Genomic DNA, 9943 nt, shown 5'->3' with positions numbered 1-9943 from the left:
ACAATTAGTAGTGTTCTTTTGTAAAATTAACACTATAGGAAAGTAAAAAGTAACACTCCCAGTGTTGACCTTTTATTCTACCACAGTGCCCAATCTGTGTGATTTTAACACTAATTTAGTGTAGTTTTAAAACTCTTCTGGTGTTAATATTATACACCACAAAACATAGTTTTTAACACTAATGGGTGTTATAATTTTGACTCTTTTAAAAGTGTTAATTTAACACTGCATTAGTGGTTACCATATAAACTCTGCAAGAGTGTTAATTTTAACTCGGATAGTGTTAAATTTGCACTTTCAAATTTGCTGTGCAGCCTCTCGCCCTATGACTGCTAGGATAGACACCTTTGGAGTGATGCAGATAGGTTGATGATGGTGGTGGGTACAATGAAAAGACTGAGGACAAGGATAGAGGAACAATGGAATAAAAGCAGACACTAGCAATTGGTTGGCAGTATGCAATGTTCACACTTACCAAATGTACTGGACTTTTGGCTTAAACATATTCGAACACCATCCAGATCCCCAAGTGTGAAAATAATCTTTATTTACATCATATAATCATCAATCTTGGCTATCTGTGGTGCCACAAACCCTTAGAAGACAGCTTTTTCACATCGTTCTGTTCAATATTGTTAAAAATGCAGCAATTTTAAGTCAGCTGGAGAAAAAAAAATAGACTCATCTGCAGATGTAATCTATGCTGCAAGATGACTAAATAAGTACAATGTAACAGTATTTACATTTAAGTTTTCGTTGAGCTGTATATTTGAACTTGCTCTTTTGCACCACCTAGTGGTGGACTATAGAAAGTACAATTGTTTGTAGCTTGTGTTTCCACCCGAGCCCACTGTACCGATGCACATGCTATGCGGGCTGCGGCGGCTGGTTAGCTCCACACAGAGAGAAAGAAACGCGGAAAGTTGATAAGTGAAGAAAGAAGGGAGAAAGAAGGTGGAGAAGAAAAAACTAAGATCGTTAAGGATTGTTTAGCCCCTCCTGGATGTCAGTTCACGAGGTTTGTGTACTTATATGTTTTATTATCTGTGATTAATATCTTCGTTGACTGACACAAAGTACAAGAATGAGTTTTGATATGGTATTTTTTTGTTGTTTTCTTCTGTCGTGAGCAGTTCTCACGGGTTGTGAAGACAAGAATAAACCCTGTTTTATGATTCTACGTCGTGCGCTCGTTAATCCGTGAGGGTGCTACAGTGAGAACTCTTCTGCTCCGCGCGGGTAGATGAAAGGACGGTGCCGACAACAAGTAGCAGAGGCGCCATGGTCAGTCACGGCTATGCACAACAAGGACACAGCCATCGCAGGAAGGTTCAGGTGCCCCCAAAATAAATGTCGCCCCAGTTAAAGGACTTACTTGAGTTACTTACAAAAATGGACTGTTAAAGGAATTAAAACCAGCTTCTCAGTATTGAGGAGCAAAGCAAAGGACTTGAATATTTTCTCATTGTTATATTTCTACCGCTTGAGTGACTGAAATTTATACAGTATTAATTTGATGTTGTGATAAGTAATCTGTGCAATGTGCATTCACTGTGTTTAAGTAAGTGCCAGAAGATACAATATTAATGGCTTGGTAAAGACGTGATTTAAAGAGTTGCAATAATTACTGTGTTTTAAGATCACAACAGTCAGTTCAAATAAGACCAATATTCATTTACTCCTCCTTACCAAATCAAATTCAGGCTGCTGCAGTCAATCCTGCACTTAAGGTTAATTTAAGAGTAAATAATAAAATAAACTCCAACAATGGCAGAGTTTGAGGCTAATCCAGAAGTTAATGAAGATGGTGACGTGGAACAACTTACTGCAGATGAAGAATTACAAGCAGCAAAAGGCACAGCTGATGATGTCTCTACTACCTCACAAAGGGCACAAAGGAGCCAAAGAGTCCGTACGCTGACGGAAAAGGGCCAAGAACTGCACGATGAGCACAAAAGGAAGGCTGCATATCGTTTCAGTGTGCGCTATGAGAAGTGGAAAGCTGTTGTTAAGGATGCCAAAGGAGCCATAGATGGTCAGTGCTCAAAGGGTCTGCTACAGGAACATGTCTCCAAGGTTTCAAGTGCTTCTAAAGATGTGAATGCTGCCTATGTAGAGTTGAGACACATTGAATCTCCAGATAATGATACAAGACGGAGAATGGACGCGTGTGAAGCCATAACAAAGACAATTATCGGAGCACTAGCAAGGTGCCCAAGTAGAGCTGAAGTTCAAGGAGATGAATGCTTGAGGGAGACTGAGTCTATATCTAAGTTAGTAGCCTCAGACAGGATAAGTGTAAGGTCAGACAACACTAAGCTCTCCTCTCGTTCAAGAGTTTCCACTAGACACTCCAGCAGGCTCTCGGATAAAAGACAAGATGCAGCTGCTGAAGTTGCAGCAAATGAAGCTGCGCTGCAAGTTCTGCTTGAACAAGAAACTCATATGAAGGAAATTGAAAGACAAGAAACAGAAATAGCACAAAGACAGAGAGCTCTAGAAGCTAAGCGCAGAGAAGTGGAGCGACTTGAGACAGTAAAAAGGCTAAATGCAGCAAGGGCTCGACAACAGGTGTATGAACAAGGTGAATGCTCAGATGAAGAAATATACAGCCTACTTCATCACAGCTCTGACAAGAAACATGAAGTCAAGTCTGGAAACAATGACTCACATTTCAACCGGTGTCCTTCCCCACAAAATGTGACACTCCAACAAGAAGTGAATACAACAGACCTGGTCAAGGCATTTGCAGAGTCTCTCAGTGTAAGTCGTCTTCCAGCACCAGAGCCAACAATATTCAGCGGTGATCCTATTAGATATAATGATTGGAAGATTTCCTTTCAGACTCTAATCGGCAGAAAAAATATACCAGTTGAAGAGAAGACTTATTACCTGAGAAAGTATGTAAGTGGACCTGCAAGGAAGGCAATAGAAGGATACTTTCCGCTTGGCACAGAGTCAGCATATTATGCAGCATGGACAGTTCTCGAAGAGAGGTATGGCAATCCCTTCCTTGTAGCCAAGGCCTATAGAGATAAACTTGATGCATGGCCCAAGATAAGCTCTAAGAGCAGTATGGAACTTCAAGCGTTTGCTGACTTCCTCTGCTGCTGCAAGACTGCCATGTCACAAATGAAGGGCCTTGAAGTGCTCAATGACTGCAATGAAAACCAAAGGATGCTTGCAAAACTCCCAGATTGGCTCATTTCACGGTGGAACAGAAAGGTTATGGAAGTGCAAGAGGAGAGCCACACCTTTCCAACCTTCAGCCAATTTGTGGATTTCATCTCACGAGAAGCCAAAATTGCCTGTAATCCCATAACATCTCTTTTCACTCTGAAATCAAGTGAAATTGAAGGAGCAAAAACACCAAAGAACAGAAGCCATGGAGCGAAGGTACTGGCAACTAACTCAAATGAAAGATCTGTCAGTACTAGTTGTATGTACTGTGAGAAGTCAGGTCACAGCCTGCTTAAGTGTAGGAAGTTCATGAGTGAAAGCATTGATGAGAGGTTAAACTTTGCTCGAGACAAGCAGTTATGTTTTGGCTGCCTGAAGTCTGGTCACCATTCTAAGGATTGTGAGAGCAGAGCAACATGTGATACATGTGATAAAAAACATCCAACATGTCTTCATGACAATCGTACCAGAAAAGAAAGAACAATGAGAAATCAAACCAACAGTGACAACACAAGACAAAGAAACCCAGACGCTTCACAAGACAACAGTTTCACACCAACAACAAGAGAAGCAACATCTAACAGAGTCGCACAGAATGTTGATGACACTCACACCTCCTCCATTGTTCCAGTATGGGTGTCAGCTGAAGGTGAGCCAGAGCGCGAAGTTCTCGTGTACGCGCTTCTTGATACGCAGAGCGACACGACCTTTATTCTTGAAGAAACGGCACGAGCTCTGCATATAAAAGGCGAATCAGCTCAGCTAAGGCTTACCACCATGTCTTCAAGAAACACAGTTGTGTCCTGTTTCAAGCTCTCAGGTCTACAAGTAAGAGGGTTTTACTCAAATAAGACAATTTCCCTACCTGTAACGTATGCAAGAGACTTCATACCTGCAAATCGAGATCACATTCCAACCCCTCAAACAGCCAAGGCATGGCCTCATCTTGAATGCATTGCAGATGAGCTTGCTCCAATACAAAGCTGTGATATTGGCCTGCTGATTGGCTACAACTGCCCCCAAGCACTTGTTCCTCGTGAAGTTGTGTCAGGAAATGAAACCCAGCCATTCGCACAAAGGACTGATCTGGGGTGGAGTATTGTGGGTTATGGCAATCCATGTCTCGATTATGGAGATGGCTTTGGAGTGAGTCATCAAGTCGTTGTGAAGCAAGTGGTGCCTGATGTTCAACCCTATTCAAACATCACCAACAAGGTCCACTATGTTTACAGAACTCAGATAAGGGAAACGGTCTCTTCTACAGAGGTCCTAAAAATGTTGGAATCTGACTTTGTTGAGAAGGCTTCAGAAAATGTAAAGGTCTCTCAAGAAGATCTCAGATTTCTAACAAAGATAAAGAAGGGCATTAGGCACAAGGAGGATGGTCATTTTGAGATGCCACTCCCATTCAAGAGCGAAAGGCCTAACCTGCCAGATAACAAGGCATGTGCTATTCATCGTCTCAAATGTTTAGAAAGGAGGCTGAAGAGGAACAAGCAGTACTACATGGATTACAAGAATTTCATGGATGAGATAATAGCCCATGGGGATGCTGAAAAGGTTCCAGACCAAGACACTGACAAAAGACCAGTTTGGTACATCCCACACCATGGGGTGTATCATCCACAAAAACCTGGAAGGATTCGCGTCGTCTTTGATGCCTCTGCTAAGTTCCAAGGCACTTCACTAAATGACCATCTTCTGACTGGTCCAGAACTAACAAACACCCTGCTCGGAGTCTTGTGTCGCTTCCGTAAAGGCCCAGTGGCCTTCATGTGTGATATTGAACGCATGTTCCACCAGTTTCACGTGCGTGCTTGCGACCAAGATTACCTACGGTTCTTGTGGTGGGAGAACGGCGACCTTGAAACTCCATTCACAGTCTACCGAATGAAGGTACACCTATTCGGTGCAGCATCGTCTCCAGGTTGCGCCAACTATGGTCTCAAGCACCTTGCAGCTGAAGGAGAAGGAAGTTTTAATGAAGAAACCATCAAGTTCATCAAAACCAACTTCTATGTTGATGATGGACTAGCAAGTGTCGACACTGAAGATCAAGCAATACAGCTTGTCAACGAAGCACGCAAATTGTGCAGCACGGGCAACCTTCGGCTGCACAAGTTTGTCTCAAACAGCACCCGAGTTTTAGCTTCGCTTCCAAAGGAAGAATGTGCTGCGGTTGCCAAGGACCTTGATATAGCATTTGAGGCAGTGCATATGGAAAGAGCACTTGGCGTACAATGGTGCGTGGAATCAGATCAATTCCAGTTCCGAGTGGTTGTCAAGGAAAATCCACTCACCCGAAGAGGAGTATTATCTACAGTTGCCTCTGTGTTCGATCCATTTGGGTTCGTGTCACCTTTCATTTTGCTAGGAAAACAAATTTTGCAACAAATGTGCCGAGACAAGCTCAGTTGGGATGAAGCCTTACCTGATAGCCTTCGTCCCCAGTGGGAGTCCTGGCTGCGTGAACTGGGAAACCTTGCAGAGGTAAAGATTCGCAGATGCTACATCCCTCCGAACTTCAAGCCACAACACTATGAGCTTCATCATTTTTCTGATGCGAGTGCATCTGGATATGGCGTGTGCACTTACCTGAGGGCAGTAAGCCCATCCGGCGAAGTTCACTGCTCCTTGGTGATGGGAAGATCGAGAGTTCCACCATCCAAAGTCACAACTATTCCACGGCTTGAGTTGTCAGCTGCCGTTGTTGCCGTTCGCATCAGTGACATGCTGAAAGGGGAATTGGAAGTGGAAATCTCAGAAGAAAGGTACTGGACTGACTCCAAGGTGGTACTCGGATACATCAGTAATGAAGCCAGAAGGTTTCATGTATTTGTTGCAAACCGTGTGGAACGCATCAAACAAAGTACAGAGTCAACACAATGGTGGTATGTAACCTCCGAAGATAATCCAGCAGATCACGCCTCAAGAGGCCTTACAGCAAAACAACTTGTAGCCTCAAACTGGTTCAAAGGTCCAGATCTTCTCTGGCAGAAGGTCATAACCAGTGGTGAAATCAAGGTGGGAGAGTTATCGAACAGTGACCCAGAGGTCAAGAAGGTTCAAGTCCACAAGATACAAGCAGAAGAACAAAGGTCACTGTTGGATCGGCTACACAAGTTTTCAGACTGGTTGAGAATGATTAAGGCTGTTGCCAGACTCAAGCGCTATGTCAAGGAAGTGAAGGATCACAAGAGGTCATGTGACATTGTCACCCTGCAAGAGAGAAAGGAAGCAGAGGTAACAATAATAAGGATGGTTCAAGAAGCGGCGTTCGCTCAGGAAATAAAAACCTTACAACATCATGAAGTGATGCAGACCAATGACAGGGTCAACAAGCTACACAAGTTATGTCCATTTCTTGACGACCATGGCATTCTTCGGGTAGGCGGACGCTTGATGCATGCTGCCTTGCATCCTGATGTCAAGCATCCTGTGATCCTGCCAAGAAACAGTCACGTGACTGCGTTACTCGTCAAACATTATCACGTGAAGACTTACCATCAAGGACGAGGAATCACTATGAATGAGCTTCGAGCTAACGGATTTTGGATACTTGGATGCAGTAAGATTGTTTCATCCTGTATCTATAAATGTGTAAAATGCAGGAGGTTCAGAAGACCCACAGAGCAGCAGAAGATGGCAGACCTCCCGGAGGACCGGATGGAAACTGCACCACCATTCACCTACTGTGGGATGGACTGCTTCGGTCCCTTTTTTGTCAAGGAAGGCCGCAAGGAGTTAAAGCGCTATGGATTGCTAATCACCTGCATGTGCTCCAGAGCAGTACATCTCGAGATGCTTGATGATCTGTCTACAGATTCCCTCATCAACTCTTTACGTGCATTCATAGCCATCAGAGGTACAGTTCGACAAATAAGGTGTGATCAAGGCACGAACTTTGTAGGCACCAGAAATGAGTTTGTTGAAGCATTTAAAGAAATGGATCAAGCAAAACTGGGAAAACTGGACTGCGAGTTTCTCATGAACATCCCAGCGTCAAGCCACATGGGTGGCGTCTGGGAGAGACAAATCCGCACCATAAGGAGTGTACTCACATCAATCCTGGAACAATCAGGCAAACAACTCGACAGCTCCTCTCTAAGGACGTTCCTGTATGAAGTCATGGCAGTTATCAATAGCAGACCATTGACTACTAACCAACTGTGTGATCCATCAAACCCAGAACCTTTAACACCAAACCACATACTAACCATGAAGTCCACGATCATCTCCCCACCTCCAGGAAGGTTCGTGAAGGAAGATCTTTATCTCCGTAAGAGGTGGCGTCGTGTTCAACTCCTCACCAACACTTTCTGGACAAGGTGGAAAAGAGAGTATTTGTTGAATCTCCAGAGTAGACAGAAGTGGACCAAAGAGCGTAGAAATGCTAAGGTCGATGATGTTGTCCTCCTGAAGGATGAGATAACTCCACGCAACCAGTGGAAGTTGGCAAGGATCATTGAAGTTTACCCTGGTAAGGACGGAAGAGTGAGGAAGGTGAAATTGTTGATAAGTGATCCAACTCTGGACAAAGAAGGAAAGCGTACCTCCAAACCTGTTCATCTGGAGAGACCAATTCAGAAGACAGTCGTTCTGATAGAAGCAGAAGAAGATTCTCAGCCTCACTCTGCCTAAAATATAGTTCATAATCCTTAATTCATAAGCAGTTCATTATTTCATTGTTAATAGTTTGTTCCTTTAAAATCACAAGTGATTGGTGGGAGTGTAACAGTATTTACATTTAAGTTTTCGTTGAGCTGTATATTTGAACTTGCTCTTTTGCACCACCTAGTGGTGGACTATAGAAAGTACAATTGTTTGTAGCTTGTGTTTCCACCCGAGCCCACTGTACCGATGCACATGCTATGCGGGCTGCGGCGGCTGGTTAGCTCCACACAGAGAGAAAGAAACGCGGAAAGTTGATAAGTGAAGAAAGAAGGGAGAAAGAAGGTGGAGAAGAAAAAACTAAGATCGTTAAGGATTGTTTAGCCCCTCCTGGATGTCAGTTCACGAGGTTTGTGTACTTATATGTTTTATTATCTGTGATTAATATCTTCGTTGACTGACACAAAGTACAAGAATGAGTTTTGATATGGTATTTTTTTGTTGTTTTCTTCTGTCGTGAGCAGTTCTCACGGGTTGTGAAGACAAGAATAAACCCTGTTTTATGATTCTACGTCGTGCGCTCGTTAATCCGTGAGGGTGCTACATACAAATTCACATTTTATTCATGAGAGGGATTTATAAAACTATGTGACGCCTCCTGACCTTGACTGGTTACAAAAGGATTACAGAAATAATGTGTAAGGTTGTGCTTTTATTTTAAACTGGTAAATCACATCCTAAAGGTCTCGTATGTCACAGTTTCTGGGTATAAAATTGAGTGTTCTACACAGAGAGCATGCAGCCTAAACAGGCGACTTAAGACAATTGAGTTTCCTAGATAACATAAGTGTATTCCTGGTGTCTGATTCATTTTTCTTTAAACAGAACTGCTTCCCTGTAAAAAGCTATTTTAACTGAGTACGCAGGGAAACATGCACAAACACACACAAGCACACATTTCACGGCACATATTTGTCCTGCAGTAAATTTGTTTCCTGGGGAAAAAAAAGAGAAGAGTTATGCAAGCGCTTTTCTTGTTTCAATCTTGTTGTAAAAGCTAGACTGAATATATTAGTCTCCACAGTCACACAATGAATTATACCGTGTACCTTTCCTCTTCACGGGGAAAGCCAGAGGATAAACTAAATATTTCAAAGTAAAAATGACTAGGCTTTGATGCAGTATGTGTCACTGAACTGAATACCTTTAAAAGAAGAAGAAAAAAAAACAACAACAAGAAAATGGTGCACACCATTTTTTCACTGTTTGGGATTAGACAAAGCATCAAGTTTATCTTTTGGTATTTTACTCTTCTTTATATTCATGTAGCGATGTGAGTGTGGATCAGTGCTCCTTTAAAGCCACACATGAAGTTTTCATCCTTACAAAACCTCTCCCTGCAACTCCTGACATTTATTAGCAATGATACACTTGAACATACTTTTTACATTCCTTAAACACCTTTTTTTTTTTTCCCTTTTCAAATATGGTTTTCCAATATGGAAAATAGCCAGTGTCCACAGACATTTGTCTTCTAATAGTTTGAGCAAACATGCTTGTGGACATTCTGGGAAGCTTGAAATAAACCAATATAAGAGTGCGCATATAGATTTATGTAAATAGGATTCCGATCTACAGCCTTGAGGTCTCCAGATATTCCAACAGGAATGGAGGGGAAAAAAGCAGGTAAAGCTTGGTGAGAAAGTGCAAAGCTGTTCAACCATGCTCCTAATAGACCTACTTGATTGGTAACAGCTCTGCAGAACCAACAGTGGGGGTTGGTGGAAGCTTTAATGCTGGAAAACAAGACTGAGCAGCAGGGGAGCTGTGCATGGTTTCAAAATCAGTGATGCTCAAGAGAAATTAATGTGGAGGGGTGATTCTTATCATTCTCCTGTCACCAAGCAACAAATATCCATGTGCCTATGAGCAAAGCATCTATCTCCAGCTACTAATGGAGCCACTCATGCTGAATTTGCACTAAAAAGAGCATAAAACACAATAAAGAATATGTTTATTTTCATATGTGTCTCTTTTGTTTGTTTTGTAGGTAGATGTTACCTACACAGCACTGCAATGCCTGAGTGCCACACACATAACTGTGTTTGCACAACATGTAATTCCACTCACCACCCTGGTTGTGTGCACATAG

General features: G+C 42.6%; 1 protein-coding gene across 1 annotated transcript; it reads left to right on the top strand.

The window, feature by feature from the left end:
- The first annotated feature begins 5931 nt into the window (after nt 1-5931).
- LOC115790965 (uncharacterized) lies at nt 5932-8394 on the top strand. Its single transcript, XM_030745015.1, has 2 exons — nt 5932-8200; nt 8316-8394. Exon 1 carries the CDS (start codon nt 6322-6324, stop codon nt 7819-7821), a length of 1500 nt encoding a protein of 499 aa, XP_030600875.1. The 5' UTR covers nt 5932-6321; the 3' UTR covers nt 7822-8200; nt 8316-8394.
- The last annotated feature ends 1549 nt before the right edge of the window (nt 8395-9943 follow it).

Source organism: Archocentrus centrarchus, chromosome 13, assembly GCF_007364275.1.
Source record: "Archocentrus centrarchus isolate MPI-CPG fArcCen1 chromosome 13, fArcCen1, whole genome shotgun sequence".
NCBI classification, from domain to species: domain Eukaryota; kingdom Metazoa; phylum Chordata; class Actinopteri; order Cichliformes; family Cichlidae; genus Archocentrus; species Archocentrus centrarchus.
The sequence above is the reverse complement of the archived record's forward strand: the minus strand, read 5'-3'. Positions and strand labels throughout refer to the sequence as shown.